At 51.1% G+C, this 24,149-nt stretch overlaps 1 protein-coding gene and 1 pseudogene across 29 annotated transcripts in view; both read right to left on the reverse strand.

The window, feature by feature from the left end:
* LOC135974453 (fibrinogen-like protein 1-like protein) overlaps positions 1-3,649 on the reverse strand; it is a 77,696-nt pseudogene extending 74,047 nt beyond the window's left edge.
* Positions 3,650-18,066: 14,417 nt separating this feature from the next.
* The window catches only part of LOC101944187 (gastrula zinc finger protein XlCGF8.2DB-like), a 28,857-nt gene continuing 22,774 nt past the window's right edge, over positions 18,067-24,149 (reverse strand). For 9 of the 29 annotated variants that reach the window (XM_065562518.1, XM_065562517.1, XM_065562501.1 and 6 more), the window contains 3 exons: positions 23,395-23,521; positions 22,922-23,035; positions 18,067-19,515 (listed from right to left, as the gene is read on the reverse strand). In XM_065562518.1, the coding sequence (XP_065418590.1) occupies positions 18,575-19,515; positions 22,922-23,035; positions 23,395-23,428 (1,089 nt within the window). In that variant the 5' untranslated portion in view covers positions 23,429-23,521 and the 3' untranslated portion in view covers positions 18,067-18,574. Of the gene's footprint in view, positions 19,516-19,703; positions 19,920-22,921; positions 23,036-23,394; positions 23,640-24,149 lie in introns of those variants that run through there. The other 20 variants (XM_065562507.1, XM_065562506.1, XM_065562505.1 and 17 more) reach the window with 10 other exon arrangements.

The raw sequence follows: 24,149 nt of genomic DNA on the forward strand, positions 1-24,149 counted from the left end.
GTGCCAGGGGGCTCCATTTCCCCTTCCACTAGCTCCCCATTTAAAGAGAGCCAGAGCAGTACCTGCAGCAGGGAGCGGGAGTTGCTGGTGGCCTCAGAGGCACAGGCCCTGCAGCGCCTCGGGCACCTGGCGCAAGTGCCGCATGATACGGAGCTGGCACATCACATTGGCCGTGACGTCCTCATGCTGCAAGGGAACGAGAACCTGTCTGAGACTCAGACGCCTCCGAGGAATCAGGGGGGATTAATGGCCCCTGGAACCAGCAGCATTTCCACCCAGCCCCTGCCCACCTCTGAGGGATGGATTCCCCCTCCTGACCCCCAGGATGGAGTCTTGTTGTCCTTCCTAGTGACCTCCAGTGGCAACCCCCGTCCTTGTATGGGGAGCTCCTGCCACCTCCCTCTCAGTACCCCTGACAGCTGTTCCACCTCCAATCCACAGCTCAAGTTCTCAGACCCCTCTCCTCCAGCCCCACCCAGGTTGGGTAGGGAGGGGACTGTAGCGGGGGGGCAGGAGGGATTCTGGCAGCAGTGAAGTGGGATGTGGAGAGGTTGAGACCTTTCCCCAAGTCACCCCAGCCACTAATGCTGAAGCCGCAGGATGGCAGCCCTGGTGAATGGGACAGATCGACAGCCCCTGCTGACTGAATCCTCCTGTTCTCTCCAGCAGGGCCGGCTTTAGGAAGGGCCGGGCCCAATTCGAACATTTTTGGCGGGGCCCCGGCAGGGATGACTAACAAAAAAAAAATAATGTAAAAAAAAGCCTTTCATTTCTTCCATGTATTATTTACTTTCCATAACTATATAAATAATAAAATTATATATTATGTACATTGCATCATATATGCTGTTGATTGGTTATTAATGGGTGGGTACTGGGAGTTCCTCCTGAAGGGACGGATGTTGGCCAAGGTCACTCAGCCCCTGGGTGTGGGAGGGGGACTGGCTGAGGGCACTCAGAGCCCCAGGAAGTGGGGGGGGCTGAGGGGAGGGACTGGCCAGGGGCACTCAGAGCTTGTGGGGGGGCTGTCCAGGGGGGGCACTCACAGCCCCAGGAGGTGGGTGGGGGAGGGGCACACAGGATTTCAGGAATTCCCTGGCAGTGAAAAGCTGCTGGCGGCAGGGAGGAGCCAGCCATGACAATCCCCACTTGGGATCCCTGGCTGGGCTAGTGGCTATGGGGGCCCGTGGCCAAGCTGCAGCGGAAGGTGACCTGAAGGAAATGCCTCGGCCTCGGCCTCCGGCTAGGAAGGGCCTGGGCCAGACAATGACCCACCGCGCAGTGTCCCAGCTCCCTTCCCCACACCTGCGGGGCACGGCCCCTCCTCTGTAGGGAGGTTGGCATGTACCTTAGTGCTGCTTCCTCCATCCCCAAAGGCCTCTCCCATCCAATCTCTGGCAACCCCTGCCGTTCAATACGCACATTACCCTGCTGTGACATACCGGGGGGGGGACCCCTCGGGGATGGGGGGGCTGTCACACAGCTGGGCAATTTAACCCAGCTGGGCCGGGGTGACTGTCTCCCTGGAGCTGGGGTCTCAGCCCAGGTGTCTCTCTGCCCTTCCCCCCAGTCGCCCCCGGGCGAGGTGGGAGTGCCCCACGTTGCGTTCCAGCCCCACATTCGCACCCACAAGTGCTGGTGGGTTCCAATCCCAGCTGAACACGCCCACCCGGCCCTAGTGCGGAGCAGAAGGGCCCAGCGCTGCCCCACAGACCCTCTGGCTCTCCGAGCCCGCTCTTACCCATCACCGCAGCACGTCTGGCCCAGGCTGAACGCTGCTGCTCTGTGCAGAGAGGCTGGCACTTCTCGCTCCTGCCGTACGAGGGGCAGGTGCTGCTACCGACTGCTCCCCCTAACCCCCGCCCTGCTGCGCTCTGGGGATGCTGCCCTGCTGTGGAGCTCTCAGGTGTCTTGAACTGGAATTTGTTTGGAGAGAAACTGCTAAGGAGCCTTATCAGCCCCGAGCAGAGAGTACCTGGGAGCCTGCCTGGGTCGGGCGGGTCTGGTACAGCCTCCCCCCAGATAAGACTCTTCCCTGGACCTGCCACCCATTGGAATCTGGAACGATTCCCTCCGAGGTAACACACGGGGCAGCCAGGGCAGGGCAGGGCACGGCCTGCTCCCCTGGAGCGTTAGGGCTTTCAGGAGTCAGAGGTGTCAGCGGAGCAGGTTGTACGTTAAAGCAGCGAAGGCAGTTGGGGGGCAGAGGAATTGGGTGCTTTGCCATTGCACTTGATCAGCTCAATTTGAAAATTCTTTCAAAGGAAATCCAGATGTATACATCTGACTGGGGTACATGTACACACATACACATGCACACTCACATGTGCACACACTCATGTGCACATACATGTACACACATACATACACACATGTACACATACACATATGTACAGACGTACACATACACGCACACACGCTGTCCCTGGAGCGCCCCAGGATGCGACTGACGGGGTGGCTGGCTATTATGGAGGCAGAAGGGGGTTGGGAGAAAATAATTAAGAAGAACTTTTGCTGAAAATGCAAACCTAAGCTGGAAATCTGTGCCGGGCTGGGCTCAGAGAAAATGATCTTTTTAGCTGTTCTTATTAACCGGGGTCCTGTACTTCCTGGTTTGTGTCGGACCCAGGCAGGAGACTGGGCTGCTCTCAGCTGTAGAAGCCATTGGAATGAGCCAGGTCGAATGAGCCAGGCCCTCAGAGCCTTCTGCCACCAATCGCCCCAGCAGTCACTGATCCACACCAAACCACATCCTTCCAGTCAGGCAGTTTCATATGCACACGTCAAACCCTTGGTTTGCCACTCAGACACCACGGTGATGGGCACAGTAAGGACTGAGAGACGCTAAACAGGCAGGGAAGGAAATAGTGGCCCTGCCTACAGGTGTGTGTGTGGTGCAAACGGATGAACACCAGTTGCTGGCTGAAGGCACAACCTTAATTCCCGCATCTCCTGTCTGTCAGCTATCGTTCGCTTGGCAGCCTGAGCTCCGATTTCTAACGCAGCGTTTTGCTCTGGCCTATTGTGGTTCTCATGTCCAGGGGCGCCTTGGCCCCTGATATCAGGAGCGGTGCTAAGGAGGCTGCTTTTCAAAGGTCCTTAAGTAGAGTTGCCAACTTTCTGCTTGCACAAAACCAAACGCCCTTGACCCAACCCCTTTCATGCCCTTCCCCAAGGCCCCACCCCCACTCGCTCCAGCCCAGCCCACCTCCCTCAGTCGCTCGCTCTCACACCCTCACTCACTTTCACTGGGCTGGGGCTGGGGGTTGGAGTGCAGGGAGGGGTGAAGGCTCCGGTGGGGATGCGGGCTCTGGGATTGGGCTGGAGATTAGGGGTTTGGGATGCCAGAGGGGGATCCGGGCTGGGGCAGAGGGTTGGGGTGCGGACTCTGGGAGGGAGTTTGGGTGCGGGAGGGGGCTCAGGGCTGGGGTAGGGGATTGGGGTGCGGGTGGGGGTGTGGGGTCTGGAAGGGATTAGGGTACAGGAGGGGGTTCTGACGTGGGCAGGGGGTTGGAGTGCCGGGTGTGAGGTCTGGGAGGGAATTTGGGTGTGGGAGGGGGTTCCAACCTGGGGCAGGGTTTCTGGGTGCAAGCTCCGGCCAGGCAGCGCTTACCTCAGCCAGCTCCTGGTCAATGGCACACCAGCGCTAAGGCAGGCTCCCTGCCTGCCCTAGCTCCGTAGGGCTCCCAGAAGCGGCCAGCACGTCCCTGCAGCCCCTAGGAGGAGGCATGCCCAGGCAGCATTGTGTACTGCCTGCGGCCACAGGCCCCGCAGCTCCCATTGGCTATCGTTCCTGGCCAATGGGAGCTGCAGAGCCAGCACTCGGGATGAGGCCATCGCGTGGAGCTTCCTGATCGCCCCTGCGCCTAGGGGCTGCAGGGACGTGCCGGCCACTTCCGGGAGCCCCGTGGAGCCAGGGCAGGAAGGAAGCCTGCCTTAGCCCCGCTGTGCCGCCGACCGGCCAGACTTTTAATGGCCTGGTGGGCGGTGCTGACCGGAGCCAGGGCCGGCTTTAGGCCGATTCAGCCGATTCGGCTGAATTGGGCCCCGCGCCAAGAGGGCCCCGCGCTGCAGCTGTTCACCCCGCCCCCAGCTCACTTCCCCCTCCTCCCCTCCCCTGCACGCCCCGCCCCCTCCCCTGCTTCCCGCGAATCAGAGATTCGCGGGAAGTCTGAGAGGAAGCAGGGGCGGGCCGGCAGCACAAAGTAAGTCTCCCCGTCCCCCCGTGTCCCCTCCGCGGAACGGCTTGGGTCTCCCCGTGTGTCCCCCCCCCGCGGCGCGGCTCGGCTCGGGTTTCCCCGTGTCTGTCCCCCCGCGGCGCGGCTCGGGTTTCCCCGTGTCTCTCCCCCCGCGGTGCGGGTCGGGTCTCCCCATGTCTCTCCCCCCGCGGCTCGGGTCTCCCCGTCCCCCCGTGTCCCCCCCGCGGCGCGGCTCGGGTCTCCCCGTGTCCCCCCCCCGCAGCGCGGCTCGGGTTTCCCCCTGACCCCCCCCCCGTCCCCGGCACGACTCAGGTCTCCCCGTGTCCCCCCCACTCCATCCCCCCCGCGGCGCGGCTCGGGTCTCCCCGTGTCCCGCCCCCTCCATCCCCCCCGCGGCGCGGCTCGGGTCTCCCCGTGTCCCTCCCCCCGCGGCGCGGCTCGGGTCTCCCCGTGTCTCTCCCCCACCCACCCCCCGCAGCGCGGCTCCCCCCCCCCCCGCGGCGCGGCTCGATTCCTGGGGGCGGGGCTTGCAGCAAGCCCCGCCCCCAGGAACCGGGCCCCGCTTTTGCTAAAGCCGGCCCTGACCGGAGCTGCCAGGGTCCCTTTTCCAGCAGGTGTTCCGGTCGAAAACCCGACACCTGCCAACCCTGTGTCGAAGGCCCTGATTTGTGAGTGAGCTCAGCCTCCAGCCTCCTGCACTAAATGAGCTCCCTTAACCTTTTCCTGCACCCCATCCCCACCCCACCCCCTTTACCTGCTTCATTTGCCCGGTGTGGGGTGTTGTGACCCTAGAGTGTGAGTTCCCTGCCACAGGGCCTGTCCTCTTGTCCCTGGGGGTGCAGTGTCCAGTCCCAGGCACCCTGGGCACCATTCTTTAATTTAAACAAAGTGCTGCAGAATCCAGGGACCTGGCCGCAGCATTTAGGCCCAGCGTGATACCCCATAGATGGCTCCAGGGGTCTGCACGTGGCCAGGCAGAGCTGTGGGTAGAGCCTTCAGTGGTCTGGCCGTTCAGAGGGTGTTTGAGAAGCTCCCGCCATGCTTGGGATTTCACCTTTCCAGTGACCTCTAGGCCTGCTCATCGCATCGCTCCTGGCCGGCCCCTGCCTGTCGCCACGGGCAGCTTCTCACACTCCCCTCAGAGCACACGCGGGGATGGGGACCTGGGACGTTAGACAGTGGTCTGGCCAGCGAAATCCCTGTTCTTTGTTCCTGAGCACTGATGCCAGTCCCATTCCCAGGCCGTGAGGTTACATGCAAGCTGCCAACAGAAAAGGGGCATGTTCATCTTCCCTCTTCAGCAGCATTGGCTGATCCCACTGCGCCCTGCAGAGCCATAGTGAGCCAGGCGTGGGCTGGGCCCTGGGAGACAGGCCATGGGCGGACCAGGGGTGGGGGCAGGCAGGGCTAAGCAGGGTTCTGGAAATCTGGGGGGAAGGATGTCTGTGTGTAGGGGGATGGACGGGGGAGCCTGACTGTGGGATTGGCCTGAGCTGGGAATCTGGGCTGGGCAACAGTGACTGTCTCCACAGCAAGGCAACTAGTGCTTCCCATAGGGCTGTGCCAGGGAACAGAGGCTGCAGCTTCAAGCAACCATGCAGGGGGCTCCCCAGAACCACAGGTTCCCCCACAACCCTGGTCCAGTCCTCCAGACACTCCTCCCCAATGCTCTTCTCTCCCATAATTCCCCTTATCCCGGTCACCACCTTGCCCCCACGTTCCCAATCGCCCCGCCTGGCTCCCCAGCTCCCCTCCCCTCTGGGCTGCTGTGAGCGCGGAGCCGCGGAGCATGCATTCACGAGGAGGCTTTTACTGAGCCGAAAGAGTTAACTGGATTTCCTGGTCCCTGTTTTCAGGCAGGGGCTCGGTTCACATTGTTGCACACAGGGATTATTCCTTAAATTGTCATCCCAGGAAACATTTTCTTTCTGTTTCTGGAGGATGGGGAAGGTGGGGTGTCTTAAGTTTCTGGAAAATCAGGTGTCAGTGGAGTCTTTATTACTTATTACATTATTTTCTCAATATTGCTCAGTTATTTGTTGGGGTTCCCCTGCTGCCCCAAATAAGAAGTTTTATTTACATTTCTGGCAAATCCCATTTTCCTGAGCAGCCTGGGAATTTCATTAGTTCTTGAGCTCTGGGAGGGAGAGGGGCCAAGTGTCCCAGACTGGGTGAGTTGTCTCCCTCTGCAGGAATCACACATTTCCCCCATATTCAGCCCTTTCCCTGATGTCTCAGCCCATCCAGCTTTAGAAGCTGGAATGCAGGTACATCCGTGTCCTTGCTCTGGCAGCTCTGATGGCCTCTGGGCTGGAACTCTGGGTCTTCTCTTCCCCTCTACAAGGGGTTTAGTTGGGGCAGGAGAGAAACATCCTCAGAGGCAGAATCCAGGAGCCCTGGCTGGGGGTGAGCCCCAGAGGACACCCAAAGCTAGAGATGATGGATAGATGGACATTTCCAGATGGGGAGCAGCTCGTCTCCTTCTCCCCAGCAGCATCTGTCCCATCTGCTCTGCCCCAGCTCAGTGAGGAATCCAGTGACTCATGGGCGGAATTGTGACATTTCTCATGGGCATAGAGCAGTTGCAGAGCCCCTGGCCAGACTTCATCCCAGGTGTTCGCTTTCCATCGGGTGCTGGACCCTACCCACACTTTCCTGTGGGTGTCGGTGATTCTGTAGGTCCCTGTTCTGTTGCCTGCATCTCTGTCTTGGGGAGAACCCCTGGTTCACCAGTACTCTGCTGTCCTGTTCTCTCTTCTCCCCCTTGGCTCTGTTGCACCCTGGAGCCATCCAACCCGTGCCCTAGGGCTCTGATCACAACCCCAGCCCTGGACTTGTTCTAGAGGGCAGTGAACAAATGCTGCCACCGGCCAAAATATCCCATGGGTTTGCTACTGTCTGAAACAACCAGCCCCAATGTCTCAGTGCAGGTGTTCATAAAAGCCCTGGGGCATTGTCTGAGTTGCAGGGAAACAGACCAGCCCTGCCAGGGATGGGGAATGGCTCTGGGAGCCCACGGGGAGTAAGGCCCTGGAGTTGGAAAAGCCAATGGGGGTTGGGGAAGGCCATAAGGGCAAATAATCCCTATTGTCCTGGAGAGGCTGGACTAAGTGTGTGAGTGGGAACGAGTGACCCAGGAGTTTGCCATGTGACAAAGCATCAGCAAATGCCAGTGTGATTCTCAGGGCTGTGTAGGCAGAGGTGTGCCCACAGCGTGGAGCAGGGAGGGGAGAGTTACTCTCTGCAGAGCTCTGGGGACTCCCATCTGGGAGCCTGGACCCAGCCTGACTGTCCAGGGCCATGAACTGCAGGGGTCCTGATATTCCTGTTTCATGGCTCTCATTCTTAAGGATTTCTTAAGGACAAAGGACTGTGCCCAAAGATCTCCTTCGAGGGGAAAGTTGCATGTCTTGGCTTGAGCTTCAGGGGCTCTCGTGTGGGTCTGTAGAGAACCTGGAATCTCCCAGGGGTTTGCCAGATCAAATTGATTAGTGCCGTATCTGTAATTTGCCATGATGCTCAAGAAATACGCACACATTTTAGATCGACACCAATACAAAAGATAAAATGAATAGAGATTCAACCCTGCTGCCAAATGCAAATTACACTTAGAAACAGCCCATCAAACAATACGACTATAACTACAGAAATGAATATGTGGATCCATTTAGTCCATAAGGAAAATTAATTTCACCCCGTTGTTTTCCTGTTTTGTTGCTGACCCGGCAACTAGAGCAACTGCCCGTATCACCGAAACGGTGTCTCTGCATCCCCAATGTTCTTTTTGAGACACTGAGGCAGAAGGCAGCTGTGCCAAGGCTGGAGAGAGCTGCTTGTTGCCCTCCAGTGACAATGAAAATTAGAATATAATAAGCAGCGTGGCAGATCTTTACCCTGGCCAGACCCACTTGGGCATCAATGGTTGGGCCTCCTCAGTGCCAGGCTACCCGTGCCCCTCCGAGTGAGCCAACAGCATTGTTTGGAGACTTAGCTCTGTAATTACCCTTCTTAGCTTATTGTTCTTCAACAATTCAAAATATTTCCCTGATGGGCCCATTTCCAAGAGCTGCTGTGGGTTGGTTTGTGTTCGGCACAGGAGAAGCAGCAGCAATAAATCACACTCAGCCCCTGCTGTCCTGCGTAGCCAGAGCAGCCCCCCCAGCCCCCCAGCCCCCTCCAGAGTTGCTGGGGAGCTGCGTCCGTGTCCCACTGATTCCTGTGGCATTGGGGGCACAGGGGAAGGACGCTGCTTTGCTCTCTCTGCTCAGGATATCAGGGGTTGAGCTTCCTGGGTCAGATGCTGCTTTTGTCTCCATTGTGATCTGGGAGCCGGAGCTGAGCCGCTGCTGCTCCCCAGTTGGGGCTGTTCAGGCCCCTCTGTGCCCAACCCCAGGGTGGGACTTTCTGCGGCAGCTGGAACCAGCCCCGGGCTCTGCCGACAGCAGCCCCTGAGCCAGAGGCTGCAGGTGAGGGGAGAGACCCGGGGGAAAGGGCTGGGGCCGGGCAGGAAAGTGACTACACAGGGAAGCTCAGATCTCGCAGCCCCTCTGGGAATCTCACTCTGCCCCAGTGGGGACTCCCCTTCATCTGTCTGGGGGAGGAGGGAGCTGTCAGGAGGGTTAAGGGCAAAAAGTGAGATGAAGAGGGAGCAAAAAAGAAGGAGAGAAGTAGGAGACCCATGAAACATGGCAGATTTACCCAGCTCTTCCCAGTTAGGGGAGTAACAGGGGGAAGGAGCAGAGCTGGGGGCACAGGAGAGGGGTGGGTGGGGGGTATTTGGAATTTTAAAAGTCTCCACCCCCTCAGGGATGAGCCCAGGGGGCTTAGACTGGGGTGGGTCTGTCTGAACATTTCCACCCACACCTTCTTTGCCAACCATGGCACAGCCTCTGAAATACCTTGGAAGCAGTGCTATATCGTGATGCCAACTTTTCCCAACCTAGCGCTAAAAATTTCCCAAATCTGGTGAAAAATTCCCAGATGAAGTTTTTTACAGTGCTTCTATATCCTGGGAAATTTCCCAAAACTTGGGAATTTGTGAATAAAATGTTTCAACTTGGGAAATTGGGAATTTTCATTCAAAACATTTTACTCAAAAATTCCCAGATTTTGGGAAATTTCCCAGGATATAGCAGCACTGCTTGGAAGGATGGGGGGGCCTGGGTGATTTTCCTGATCTTAATGAAAATGACGGCTCACTAGAAACAGGGCCAACTCCAGGCACCAGCTCAGCAAGCAGGTGTTTGGGGCAGCCAAGGGGAAGGGGCAGCATGTTGGGCTCTTCCGTGGCAATTCGGCGGCGGGTCCCTCTGTCCCTCTCGGAGGGAAGGACCTGCCGCCGAAGTGCTGCCAAAGAAGAAAGCGGCGCAGTGGAGCTGCCGGCGATCACGGCTTTTCTTTTTTTTTTTTCCACCGCTTGGGGCGGCAAAAACCCTGGAGCTGGCCCTGACTAGAAAGAGCTCTAGCTGCAATCAGGGACTGGCTTCTTATTAGTCAGCACTGGGGGACAATTTTGTGTTTCAAGAAATCCTGTTTATTTTTAAAAACCATGAGTTTCTATGTAGCACTTTTGGGGAGCTCCAGGAGAGCTTTAAAATCATTCTGGTCTGCTGGGGAGAAAAGGCTTGTCAAATGGAATCTGAAATGGGGTGGATTGGATTCTCCTTTGCTGAAAGTGTTTAAACCAGGAGTGGAGGGTTTCGAACAGATTTGCTTTAGCTCAGTGGTTCTCAGCCTGCACCCACAGGCCACTTGCAGCCCAATCAGCACACGGCTGCGGCCCATGTGACCATGCAGGGCTGTGCAGGTAGTATTGGATGCAGCCCATACAACACATTGTGGGCCATATATGCGGCCTGCAATGGTAAATAGATTGAGAACCACTGCTGAGCTCAGTGAGAAGCTATGGGTTCAATCCAGGAATTACAGGGGCAAACTCTCTGGCCTATGTTATGCAGGAGGTCAGACTAGATGATCGTAGTACTTCTCTTCTGATCTTAAAGTGTGTGACTCTGGAATTCCACATGCCTGTGTGAGCATGCCTTCCCAGCAAGGGTTTATTTATTAATATAGTTCCCTAGTGGCAGAAAGTGATCAGGACTTTATCAAACACATCCTGCTGCCTTTAGCCCTAGCAGGCACTGAGCTGTAGTTTGAATTAGGATGTGAGATTATGAGGATGGTGCTGTCAGAATTTTTAAAGGTGACCTGAAGAAGATGAAATAATTAGTTTTGTGTCAATTTTTGCTCCTTTATGATCACTTAAAAAGGCCTAGGAGGTATTTTATTCTTTTTTGTTTTTAATTCTGGGGAAGAAGAAGGGCTGTGGATTTTTATTCAGTCAGTTTAAGCATTTTTTTAAAAATGGTTTGCTTTCGTAACATGTTAAACCTCAAGTGCTTGGAGGTTCAAGATTCAGCACTTCCATCTTCACCGAGAATGGAACAAAGCTCCCGAAACACCTGGGAGCCAACCAACTATTCCCCAACAATAACAGAGAGGAGAAGACATTTTTGGAAGTCAAAAATGAAAAACATTAATTTTTCTAGTGGAGGAAAAAAACCTACCACAAAATCCAAAGGACACACAGAGCCTTCATTCTTTTCTCTTCAAGTCACCTTTGAGGACGGCCATTTTTAAAGTACTAGACACTGGACTCCCAACCGCAGATTTTGCTGTTTTCTCCCTAATTCTTGCATTTTGAAATAAAATCACCTATGATTTTCCTCCTTTCCCCTCTAGTTGTTAAATATTCTTACAGAATCCTGTACAGAGGGAAGAGCCATGTCCCCCATTGAGACTCATAGAATCATAGAATATTAGAATTGGAAGAGACCTCAGGAGGTCATCTAGTCCAACCCCCTGCTCAAAGCAGGAGCAACACCAACTAAATCATCCCAGCCAAGGCTTTATCAAACCTTAAAAACCTCTAAGGATGGAGATTCCACCACCTCCCTAGCTAACCCATTCCAGTGTTCACCACCCTCCTAGTGAAATAGTGTTTCCTAATATCCAACCTAAACCTCCCCCACTGCAACTTGAGACCATTGCGCCTTGTTCTGTCATCTGCCACCACTGAGAACAGCCGAGCTCCATCTTCTTTGGAACCCCCCTTCAAGTAGTTGAAAGCAGCTATCAAATTCTCCCTCATTCTTCTCTTCTGGAGACTAAACAATCCCAGTTCCCTCAGCCTCATATAATTGACATGTTTTGTACAAAGTATGCCTTGTGAGGTATCATTTCGAAAGTCTTGGTCTGGCAAACATTAATATGCTGTTGGCTTGTCTGTGCTCTCATGTTATGTGAAGTTATGAGATTTTCTACATGGTTGTTACTGAAATATGTTGTAAGTTTGAGACGCTCTACTGCTATCTCTTCCTTATGCCACCAATTCTCCCTCTCCTTATGCCAATCAGACCTTTCCCACTTCTACCTCCCAACTCCTCCTGGCCCTGATCTTCACTGATCAGAGATTAGTGAACTGACTCTCTTTCTCTCTCTTCTGTGATCAGAGCTCATAAATTCTGAGGTTCCTACTGCTTGGGTGACCCCAGCATTCATCATCTCCCCCAGATTTGAGCAAGGCATTTTGAAAGTCTTGATCTGGCAAACACTAATATCCTGTTGGCTTGTCTGTGCTCTCATGGTATGTGAAGTAATAAAATGTTGCTGTGTGGTTGGTACTGAAATATATTGTAAGTTTGCAAATCTCTACTGCCATGTGGGTGTTAACCAACCAGTAATCAACTCTATGGCTCAGTTGCATGAGTTCACACAATGGAAGTTTACTCGATCAGTGACTCAGCAAAGCCCACCAGGCATGGGACCCCTGCGACTCAGCAAAGCTCATCAGGACAGGTCTGGACAAGTGTCTTCTAGACACATGGACTGAGGGTATAAAATGAGGGACGGTGGCATCCCCCACTTATGCTGGAAGCAACAGGAATGCTGAGAAAACGACAACTTCACTTGAGGAGACTGGTCTAGGTTTAAGAGGGAAGCCTGTGTATTATGCACTGTAACATCCAGTGGGGTGAGAAAATTGCTTGATCTAAATACTGCCTAGTGTAATAAGGTTTAAGATTTAGATTGTGTATTTATCTTCTATTTTCTTTTGGTAAGTATCTCTGACCTTTTATGCCTGCCATTTATAATCACTTTAAATCTATCCATCTGTAGCTAATAAATCTGTGTTATACTTTACCTAAAACAGTGTGTTTTGCTTGACGTGCTTGGGAAACCTTTGCTCAGTTTACAAAAGCTGGTGCATGTCCTCTCCGCATTGAGGGAGGGGCGGACTGGGTAATAAACTTACACTGCTCAGGCTTTGGACCAGGGCAGGACAATACAGCTCTGGGGTGTAAGGCTGTGGAGCTGGGGGGAATTGGCTGGTGCCTTTCTCTGTGTGATTCATGAGTGGCTCTGGGAGCATTCATGCAATCTAGCTTAGTGTGGGGCTCCACATGCTGTTGTGCTGAATGATAATGGAGCTTGGAGGGGTTTGTTGCTTGTCACTAGCAAAGCAAGTGAGAGACAGCCCAGGCTGGAGAGTTAAGGGGGCGCAGTGGTATCTCAGTTCTGGGTTGAACCCCAGGGATCCTGTCACACACACCCTACATAATTCTGTATTGAAATGATGCAGAAACCTCCAGGTGCACATCTCATTCCTTTGATAACACACTTGGGTGGAGGTGAGGGCTCAGACCCAGATCTCCTTAGCTCAGTTACAGCTCTCCCAAACTACTGCAACTCATTCCTCCAACATACAATATAGCTACACCTAATGCAGTGAATGCAAGTGGAGTGCACGCAGACAATTCCCAGCGGCTATTGCCAGCTCCAGGGCGGTGAGGAGCAGTTAAGGTTGTGTGGACATTCACCTTAACTCTATATTGCCTGGTTTTCAGAAGTTTCAGTTTTGCTGAACTTGACATTCTGGAAGTGCCCAAGCGGTGGCTGAATTCCCTTATAATGACATTTTTGCTATTTAATTCAATAATGTTTTTTATTCTTGAAGTTACTGGTTCAGGATTTTGCCCACTAATGGTTTAATAAATGTTGATGTAAACTCTGCAAGAAATTCACCACGAATGATCTTATGCATTTCTTCTACATGGCGGTCTACTCCCTTCACACAGGAGTTCCCAAACTTTTTTCCCTGAGATTCCCCCTGTGCAGCTGCAGTAGGCACCGTGGCCGAGTATTAACAATTAACAGTGCTTGAGGAAAATTATTAATTTATTACATCCATATAAACTACAACACTGTGAATAAACTATGTACATGTTTTCTTTTCCTTTATAACACACTGAGGCAACCTTTGTAGGAGCAGCAGTGAGCTGTATGCTCTGTATGACTATGCTGTGTATAACCTGTATGCTCAAAAGATCTGTTACACTTCCCCCGCCCCCCCATTTTGTCTCCTGTGAAGAACTGGGACTGTTCCTAATGTGGTCTTTGAATGCTGAGTGGGGAGGTTGGCTGGGATGGTCTGCATTGGGGGATGGGAGACTGGTCTTGAGGGAAGATATCTGAGCATGTAACGTGAGAACCCAGGAAGAGGGTTGTAGGTGAGGTGACACTTCTGCCCAGGAAACTGGACAAAGGCTGGGTGAGAGATGCTGGAGGGAGTTGGAGTTTCAGGAGCTGGCTGGTAATGGAGGGGAGCCCGGACGGGGCTCTGACCCCCCAACGGGGTTGTGGTGCCCCTGGGACTCCAAGATGGATCTAACTGAGGGGGTCCTGTTCTCTGTGCCTGCACGACCTGTCTTGGACTGTGTTCCTGTCATCTAAATAAACCTTCTGCTTTACTGGCTGGCTGAGAGTTATGGTGAATCGCAGGAAGCTGGGAGTGCAGGGCCTTGTGTCCCCCCCAAGCTCTGTGACATCTCCTCTCCCTCTTTGAATACCTGTGAAGTGGCTTTCCCCCTCCCTCCTGGAATGCTTAGGGGATGAATGGGCTGCTTGAACAGCTGGAAGATTAGAAGAACTCCCAGGTAGATAAGGTGTCTGGGACTCTAATTAGGCAGCGATCACACACCCAATGCATGGATGCTGCATGGACACTGCCCGAGGTGGAGTGTGGCCAACCAGACATGGCCAAGTCATCTCTAGTCGCAGGCCATGAGGAGCAGGTCCTTAAAAGGGGAAGGGGCCATGTGCTCAGGAGTGCGCTCACAATCTTGTACCTCCCATAAAGGCCCTTCGCCCGGACTGCCTGGCCAGTGATTCGCCGCGTTGCATTCCATCATGCCTCGGGAAGACTTACCTTCATCGTACTGTCCATCGCTGAGCTGTGGGACACTTACCTTGAAGGATCCTGACATCTCCAGTGCCGTGCCTGTCCTGGGAGCATGAGTATGCAAGTGTGAGTGTGACCCCCTGCCCCCATTCTTTTGAGCTTAGCTATCAATAAGCCATGTCAGGGCTGGATCCCCACTTTGAACTTTAGGGTACAAATGTAGGGGCCTGCATGAAAACTTCTAAGCTTAACTACCAGCTTAGCTCTGGTTCGGCTGCCACCATTTCAATGGATTCCCTCCCTGGGAAGCCTAGAAAAACCTTCACCCATTCCCTGGTGAAAACAAATCCAAACCCCTTGGATTTAAAACAAGGGGAAATTAACCATTCCCCTCCTTCCTCCCACCAACGTACTGCTTTCTGCCCGTGAGTCATTAGTCCTCCCTAAGCTTACTAGCTGGCCCAATTTGGGGTAACAGCAACAGGTTCTCATCTGACCCAGTAAAGGAGAATCCAAACTTCAAGTATGTCTCATCCTATTTTCTTAACACTTACTTTATTTTTTTGGCTGGCTCATTTCGTGTAGCTGGCCCGTGACTTTCATTATGTTCTCCACCAGTGCACCCTTATCATTTTCAGAAAAGAAATCCATCTTTGTCAGATTGAAGTAGAGTTGTAAATGGCGGACTGCGTGTACATTGCTAGGTCATCTTGCAGTGAAATGCACCGTTGTACTAGTGAGAATTACACCGGACGTATTGCAGCTTTTTTTTTTTTTTTTAAATAAAATAAAATAGTTTTTTCTATATTCTGACCAACATATATGCTCAAATCATTATATTGATGTAGCTTTTACTTAGATTACACAAGTCACATGGAGTTAAATATTTACTGAGAATGTGACTGGCGAATGCAGTTGCGCTGGTGGACCACCCAGGAGTGGTGGGCCGCGGCCCATATTTTGGGAACCCCTGCCTTCCCCCTTTTCAAATTGAGAACATACTCTTCTCAGACATGCAACCCAATATCCGGCTATCCACTGGAATATCCTTAGGTGACATCAGCCATCTAAGGGTGTGTCTGCACAGCAGTTAGACAGCTGTGGCTGGCCTGTGCCAGCTGACTCGGGCAGATGTGGGGCTCTGGCTGGGGCTGGGGAGCCATTTAGTTGCAGTGTGACTTCCAAGCTCCTCCCACCTCACAGGGTCCTAAAACCCAGGTCTCAGCTGTCACCCAGAAGTCTATACTGAAGTGTAGACACACCCTTAGAGATCTAAGAAAAAATGGCTGCTGATGGCATTTTTGTGATTCTTTATGGTTCTTCTTAAGCTATTGAGATTTCAGTCATTCTTTATGGTTCTTTACCAGTTCAACTGGTTGATTGCTAGTGCCCTAGAGAAGTTTTTTGAATTGCAAGGGGAAAAAATATTTTATTAAACTAAATATGTGCCAATAAAATGGTATGAAACTTTTGTAGCTCTATAGTTGTGTGTTAATCATACAGTGTTTAAAATTAGATGAAACAGTTGCAGTTAACAGGTTACCACCAATTCCAGACCTTTGCAATATAAGTCTACTTGCGAAAATACAATTAGTTCATCACTTCCTTTCATACAAAGTAGAAATGGGGTCTAACTATATTTCATTGTAAAGAAAAAGTAAAGCTATGTTTAAAACTCTGTTTTTATTAAAAAATATTAGATTGTAGCATAAAACCTATGAAAAAGTTCCCTAAAAAACAAATCAAGAACAGCGCTTTGAAATGGTCCCATCAGTGAAATATTTGGAACTGTTGAAGAGTAATAACCTAAGAAGGGCAATTACAGATCTAAGTCTCCAAACAATGCTGTCGGCTCACTCAGAAGGCAGAGTACACTGGTACTGAAGAGGTTCAACCATTTATGCCTAAGCATGTCTGGCGAGGGTAAAGATAATGCCGTGTTACTTATTATTTTCTAATTTTCATTTTGCTGGAGGGAAATAAGTGACTCTCTCGAGCCTTGGCACAGATGCCTTTTGCCTCATTGGCTCAAAAAGAATATTGGGGATGCAGTGACACCATTTCAGTGATACAGGTAGTTGCTCTATTTACCGGGTCAGCGACAAAAACGGGAAAATAACTGGATGAAATTAATTTTCTTTATGAACTAAATGGATCCACATATTCATTTTTGTAGTTGTATTTTTATTGTTTTATTGGGTCTTTCTAAGTGTAATTTGCATTTGGGAGTAGGGTCAAATCTGTGCATTTTATCTTTTGTATTGGTGGCCATCTAAAATGTGTGCTTATTTCTTAGCATCATGGCAAATTACAGATACCGCACTAATCAATTTGATCTGGCAAACCCCTGGGAGATTCCAGGTTCTCTACAGACCAACACGAGAGCCTCTGAGGCTCAAGCCAAGACATGTAACTTCCCCCTCCAAGGAGATCTTTGGGCACAGTCCTTTGTCCTTAAGAAATCCCCCCAGAATGAGAGCCATGAAACAGGAATATCAGGACCCCTGCAGTTCATGGCCCTGGGCAGCCAGGCTGGGTCCAGGCTCCCAGCCAGGCTGGGTCCAGGCTCCCAGGTAGGTATCCCCAGAGCTCTGCAGAGAGTGACTCTCCCCTCCCTGCCCCAGACACCTTTGCCTACACAGCCCTGAGAATCACACTGGCCTTTGCTGCTGCTTTGTCACATGGCAAACTCCAGGGTCAATCGCTCCCATTCATGGCTTCTTGTCTGTCTCCCTCAGTCACTCGTGCTGCCCATGGAAAGTCCCTCTGGAACACAGCCACAGGGCTGCTCTGTTTCCCTCCAGCTCAGACAATAACCCAGGACTGTCATGAACACCTGAATGGAGACACCTGGGCTGGTTGTTTCAGTCAGTAACAAACTCATGGGATGTTCTGGCTGGTGGCTGCATTTGTTCACTACTCTCCACACAGGTCCAAGGCTGGGGTTGTGATCAGAGCCCTAGGGCAGGGGTTGGATGGCTCCAGGGTGCAATGGAACTGAGAGGGAGGAGAGAGAATGGAACAGCAGAGCGTTGGGGAAACAGGGGTTCTCCCCAAGTCAGAGATGCAGGCACCACACCAGGGAACTACAGAATCACAAAAAAATGCAGGAAAGTGGGAGTAGGATCCAGGCATCCGATGGAAAGAGAACACCTGGGATGGAGTTGGCGAGGGGCTCTCAGAGCCATGCAGTTGCTCTATGCCCATGAGAAATGTCACAGTTCTGCCCAAGAGTCACTGGATTCCTCACTGAGCTGGGGCAGAACAGATGGGACAGATGCTGGAGATGCTGCTGGGGAGAAGGAGACGAGCTGCTCCCCATCTGGAAATGTCCATCTATTCTGCCTCTAAGGATGTTTCTCTCCTGCCCAATTAAACCCCTTGTAGAGGGGAAGGGAAGACCCAAGGATAGAGCCCAGAGGCCGTCAAAGCTGCAAGAGCAAAGACACAGATGTGGCTATGCTCCAGCTTCCAAAGCTGGATGGGCCAAGACATGAGGGAAAGGGCTGAATATGGGGGAAATGAGTGATTCCTGCAGAGGGAGACAACTCACCCAGTCTGGGACACTTGGCCCCTCTCCCTCCCAGAGCTCAAGAATCAATGAAATTCCCAGGCTGCTCAGGAAAATGAGATTTGCCAGAAAAGTTTTATTTACATCTTAGTTGGGGGAAAAACACATAATTGAGCAATACCCAGAAAATAATTCAATGAACAATAAACAATCCACTGACACCCAACTATCCAGAAATTTCAGACCCCTGCTCTCCCCACCATGCAGAAACAGGGAGAAAATGCCTCCCAGGGCAGCAATTTACAGAATAATCCCTGTGTGCAACAATGTGAACTAAGTCCCTGCCTAAAAACAGGGACTAGGAAATCCAGGTAAACCCTTTGGCTCAGTAGAAGCCTCCTCATGACAGAGGGAGCTGGGATGGGATGGGAGAGTGTCAGAGAATAATGCAAGACAGTAATAATAATAATGTCACTCTCCTGGTGCCTCCGTCCTCCTGAGATACACAGCACACAAGTAAATAGTGGTGCCACTTGACTTCCTAGGGCATTGGGCAACTGTTTATTATCCTCATGGTTCTTCCTATCTCTACAGATGCAGAGAGAGGAGGGGAAGTGTCTGGCACTATTCTGTGTGGTGTTTCATGTGGCATGTTAGAGAGTTCCTAGTTTTGTACCTTTCCCCACAGACGGAACATTGATAGGGGCACTCTCCCGTGTGCCTTCTCCGATGGACTTTGAAGCCAGATTTACTTTTGAAGCTTTCCCCGCAGTCGGGGCAGGTATAGGGTCTCTCTCCTGTGTGGATTCTCCGATGGTCAGTAAGGTGATGGCTGTGACTGAAGCTTTTCCCACAGTCGGGGCAGTTATAGGGTTTCTCTCCTGTGTGGATTCTCTGATGTATAATAAGGTCAGAGGTGGAAGCGAACTTTTTTCCACACTCTGGGCATCCATAGGGTCTCTCACCCGTGTGAGTCCTCCGATGTCTAGTAACATGCCCTCTCTGAGTGAAGGTTTGTCCACAGTCAGGACATTTATGGCATTTCTCTCCTGTGTGGACTGTCTGATGTGTAATAAGGCCTGACCTCTGACTGAAGCTTTTCCCGCAGTCAGTGCACTTATAGGGTCTCTCTCCTGTATGGGTTCGCTGATGTCTAATAAGGATTGATTGGTCACTGAATTGTTTCCCACACTCGGGGCAGTGATACGGGGTCTCTCCAGTGTGGACTCTCAGATGTCTAACAAGGTGTTCTTTACAACTAAAGCGTTTCCTGCACTCAGCACATTCGAAATGCTTCTCTTTAGTGCAGGTTCTTGGCTGGATCGTGACTTTATTAGATTCTTCCAAACCTCCCCCTCGGCAAGTGGATTCACCCAGTATCTTTCCTGGAGGGGTTCCCTGCTGCTTCTCTGGCCTGCACTGAGTTTCTTGGGCTTGTCCTTGCCCAGGAATCTGGGAATCATCCCCTTCACATCTTCCCAGCAACGTCCCCTTCAGTTCCATTTGCTCAGGACCGGCCGGACAAGGACTCTCTTCATTGCTCTCACTCACCGTCTCATCACCTGCTGAGACAGAGAGAGAATCCAGACAGGAGTCAGTCCCTGTGCCTGGGGAAAGGGAAGGTGAGAAAAGGGGAACAGGAAAGTGGGGAAACAAACCAAAATAACTGCTGGAAAGACAGTCAAATCAGGTGTTGAATCCTGCACAAACCATTCCCCGGAAGAAAGAGAGAAGGGAAAAATCGGCTACCAACCTTTACTGTATTTGCTGTTTTCAAGATGTTGCACAAGTCTATTCCACTTCACATCTATTCCGCTTTAGGGATGTGCATGACACTGTAGTGGGAGAGTTTTCTGTAGTGGTACATGTGCCATGCATGCCTTCATGCATCCAGCTGAGGGCATGAAGGGCAGATCTGCCCCGGGCAACATCTCAGCTCATTTGCACCAGCATCCTAACGTAATGGACTCTGAAGCAGAAGAGAAGAGGATGGGTGGTGGAATAGACATGTGCAACACATTCTGGAAAACAACCAGTGTGATGCTGTATGGAATATGGGTGACCATTTATAATATTATCGATATTAATATTACAAAATTGCAGTGAATCATATATGTCATAAAGTATCAGTGAAAAAGTTATGATTTGCTAAATATGATAAGCTTGTTTATATGTATGTACCATCTTTGGATCATGAGTTATAAATATGTGTGGTATAGTGCTAGCTCAAACTTGTGCTGTGTTTCTAGGTGACCCCCAGACAGATTGGCATCAGCACTATCCAGCCTGCTTACTGGCCTATCAAGGGCAATCAGCTGTACAATGAACCCATTTAGAGAAGCCAGGGGCTATGCCTATGAGTCAGCAGAACATGTAGGGACATGCCTATAGACAGGGGACTCTAAGTACCTTTCCATGCCCATGTGCTGTGAGCTTGTGTTTGGGACAAAAGATGTACAAGCCACATGGCAGAGAATAGAAAAAGGCAGCAGCATCACCTCCATATTGTCTTCAATCCTGCTCCTCACCTCTGGAGTAACTTCTCTACAAACTAAAGCTTTGGACAAAGGATTGATAAACCCATCTAGGCTTTGGATGTGTTCCAGAGGGACTTTCCAAGCCAGCAAACTCACCAGTGTTGCTAAGAACCTGACATATGGCGTCCGAACTGTCCTGTTTTTCTCGGGTGTGTTCGCATCCGGTATTCAGACAAAATTGGTTTTGTCCAGTATCAGATGGGGGATGCCAGTCCTACCCTGACAGCGTGATCCTAGACATAAGGTCACGCTGGTGCGGAGGGAGGGGGGCTCTTAAAAATTCCACTCCCCATGTGGTGTGAGCTCACACACACCAGGCATGAAAAGTCACTCTGGTGGGCATGGGGTCATGTCAGCAGGGACAGGCTCATGATGTTTTGGAAAGTACCAGAGTGTGCCATATTCCGGGAGCACAAGAGTTGCCACCCTAGGATAAATACTGAAAAGGACAAAAAGCCATCAGCTCAAAGGGAGAATCCCTGGAAGAGACAATACTAAATTTTAAGCTCAGGGGGTGTTGGCTTTGTAACTTGAGAAAAGACTTATGAAAGAAATAACTAAACTTATCTACAGAGCGTGTCTTTACAGCACAGCTAGTTTGAGGTATAACGTGAGTCTGACCCCGAATTTAATTCCCACCCACACAAAATTTCTTGGAAAACAGTCTGGAGAAGCCAGCCTAGAAGTTGGAGGGATGCTGCATGGGTTCTAGTCCAGCTATTGCATGTACCTGTATGACACAGGGTTCATCTGCAAGATCATGGAAATCTATGTCTAGATCTACCATTGTGGTATCATCTCCACTGAATGCTCTATTTTGTCACTGAAGAATGTAATGGAGAGAATCTAGATCTCCCTTTACAGTAAGAAGTATAGGGTTCTTCTTCTGAATCTGATAATGAATATGGGCAGTTGGTTGCCATCAGTGGTATGATAGTAGGAGGAATCACAAGTGTAGCGCTTCTGGATCTGTGCCTGTTGGCAGAAGGTTTAAATGTCAATACTGATGTCTTGAGTCCCGTAGGAACCATCTGTGTACAAGAAACCGATACCGGAGGCTTCAAAGGTACAGAGGACACCATGACTGATGGTATCGGTCCTACAGACATTCTAGCCAGTGCTGAGGGCAGCTTTGGCTGTAATAAAGGTTGTACCCTATGAGTAGTCAGAGTTGGGTCTTGTTGCAGCCAAGGGGAATTCGGGACTGACAGACAGAGCAAATCTCATGACATCTCAATAATATTTTGGCAGAAGTTCGTGACTCTAATAAACTGTCAGAGCCATTCTTGAGGATACCTGCACTGGTCCTGGAGTCAATGGCTTGATTTCCTGCCCTGATTTCACTGTCGATACTGGGGAGCAGCTAGTCTCTACTTGTGCTGTAACCTGACTGTTCCAATGAGGACTCTGCTGAGGTTTTTCAGTTCCCAGAGTCTGGTTCTGAAGAAGAAAAAGCTCTTTGATTTATAAGTCAAGTCTTACCCTGAGACTGACTTACAGTTCTTACAACACATGGTGGGAGAAGGGGAACAATTCCTCTTCTCTTGTGTCTGTCTCTGACTTCAAGCCATGAGGTGAGTCAGAAAAATCCATAGGAGAACTCCTGCCGTAGGACAAAGCATTGGACTCCAGATGACTGAGGTCTGAGAAGGGATGCAAGCATGCTCCATATGGTAATATTTTACTCTCATGTCCCTAGATTTTTGTGTTCTCCTCTTGAAAGATCTACAAATAGAGCACTTGTCTCTCATGTGCCCCTCAGTGAGGCAAAATAAACAATGAGTGTGAGGATCGTTCAGTGGATTAGACACCCTGCAAGTGAGACAAGTGCTGAACTCCAGGAGACTTTGGCATAACCAAGCCACCCGGTACCAGGTAAAAGAGCCTCAGAGAAAAACAAGAACAAAAGCTTCATAAAATAACAAATAAACAAATCTCCAGTGGGAAAAACATGGCTAAAAAATAAGCTACCAGAACTATTTATATGGAGAAAAAGTTTTCTCAGAAGAAAAAAAGGGAACCTGTGAACAGCAGCCGATGGAGAACTCTGACCACCAGACACCGGTGGTGAGAAGGAGCTGTGAGGGTGCTGGGGTGGATACACGAGGAAATGCATGGCAAACTGACAGATAACACCAGGGAAAGCTCTCTGGCTACAGATCACTGAGCACTCAACACGCCTGGAAGGAGAACACCCAATTCTTCCTCCACATCCACCTGAACAGTCAGGGGGCAGGGAGCTACTGCCAGGTGTCAGTTAGGATGCGTGGAAAGCCATGAATTATGTCTGCCAGGAAGTCATGACACCTGCTGGGCACAATCCTGACCTGGGGCAATGAGTTAGAACTGGAGGAGCTCAAGGGGCCTGCGTGGGAATCCCAGCACTTTAAGTCAATGAGGGATGGTTTCCACATCCGTTTAACCAATCTCTCACCTCTGGGGATGTTTCTCTGGATCTTTCTAGCCTGGGACCCCTGGAGATCAGGGACCCACGGCTCTTCTCCTTGGTCCAGCTGGGAGATCACGCTGGGCTTGGGAATTGGAAAACCTGCTCCGGGAAAAGAAATGAAGTGAGATCAGAGTTTTACAGTTGTTCTGAGACAGCTGTTTCCAGATGTGCTGGGTGGGTGGATGCCCTTGTATATACCAAAGGGATGGGAAGTGTTCCTGGAGACCCTTTGGGGAGGGCAGAAAGGGATTCAGGGATCTCCATGCACTGGGGGATTTTATGACTCTGGCACAGTGCCACTGTGCAAACTCTTTACACCTGCCTAACCCTGCTGAGCCTGTGACTATGGGGTTGATCCCCCTGAAATCTAAGCGATCAGGGAAGAATCCTGAGCAAAAGCCAACCTGGGCACTTCAAAGATGCGCAGTTTCTAAGACTGAGGGCATAGGAATCCTTACCCAACGAGGTCACATTCCTGTAATTCTCCAGCATGATGTCCCTGTACAGGGCTCTCTGAGCCAGATCCAACAGTGCCCATTCCCCCTCAGTGAAATACACAGCCACCTCCTCGAAGGTCACGGTCACCTGTATTAACAACAAGAGTCCCCCGCTCAGAACCTGCTGTTCCAGCCACAGCCCCCCCAGGCTCAGTCACAGAAAGATCTGGGAACATCCCCCTCGGCCACAGAGAGCAGGAACATTCCTGGGGGAGAGGGGAAATTTCTGAAAGGTTAGACGATAAGCATGCTGTTACTGTGGTGCAACCACAATGCCCAGAGCTACTGATTTTATCATGGATCTCACAGTGTTGATCTAGGATTTGAAAAATTTCTCATGATCGCACCATTCCTGGCAGTGAAATCGCACATTTTCCCTTTTTCGAAATAAGCACCTTCTCCCATTGGAGGGGAGGGCCTGAAGCTAAAATGTCTTACTCAAGATGGCCACCATTGCCCTATCCTTTGGCATGTGGAAGGCAGGCTGTCCCTAGTGAAGGTGGCCACCAGCTACCATTGTTTTCATAGCATCACAGAATCGTAGGACTAGAGGGGGCCTCGCAAGGTCCATTTCCCTGCACCCAGATTAAGTATTACCTAGATCATCCCTGACAGGTGTTTGTCTAACCTGCTCATAAAATTCTCCAATGATGGAGATTCCACAACATCCCTAGGCAATTTATTCTATTGTTTAGCCACCCTGAGAGTTAGGACGT

Source organism: Chrysemys picta, chromosome 12 (genome assembly GCF_011386835.1).
Source record: "Chrysemys picta bellii isolate R12L10 chromosome 12, ASM1138683v2, whole genome shotgun sequence".
Taxonomy (NCBI): domain Eukaryota; kingdom Metazoa; phylum Chordata; order Testudines; family Emydidae; genus Chrysemys; species Chrysemys picta.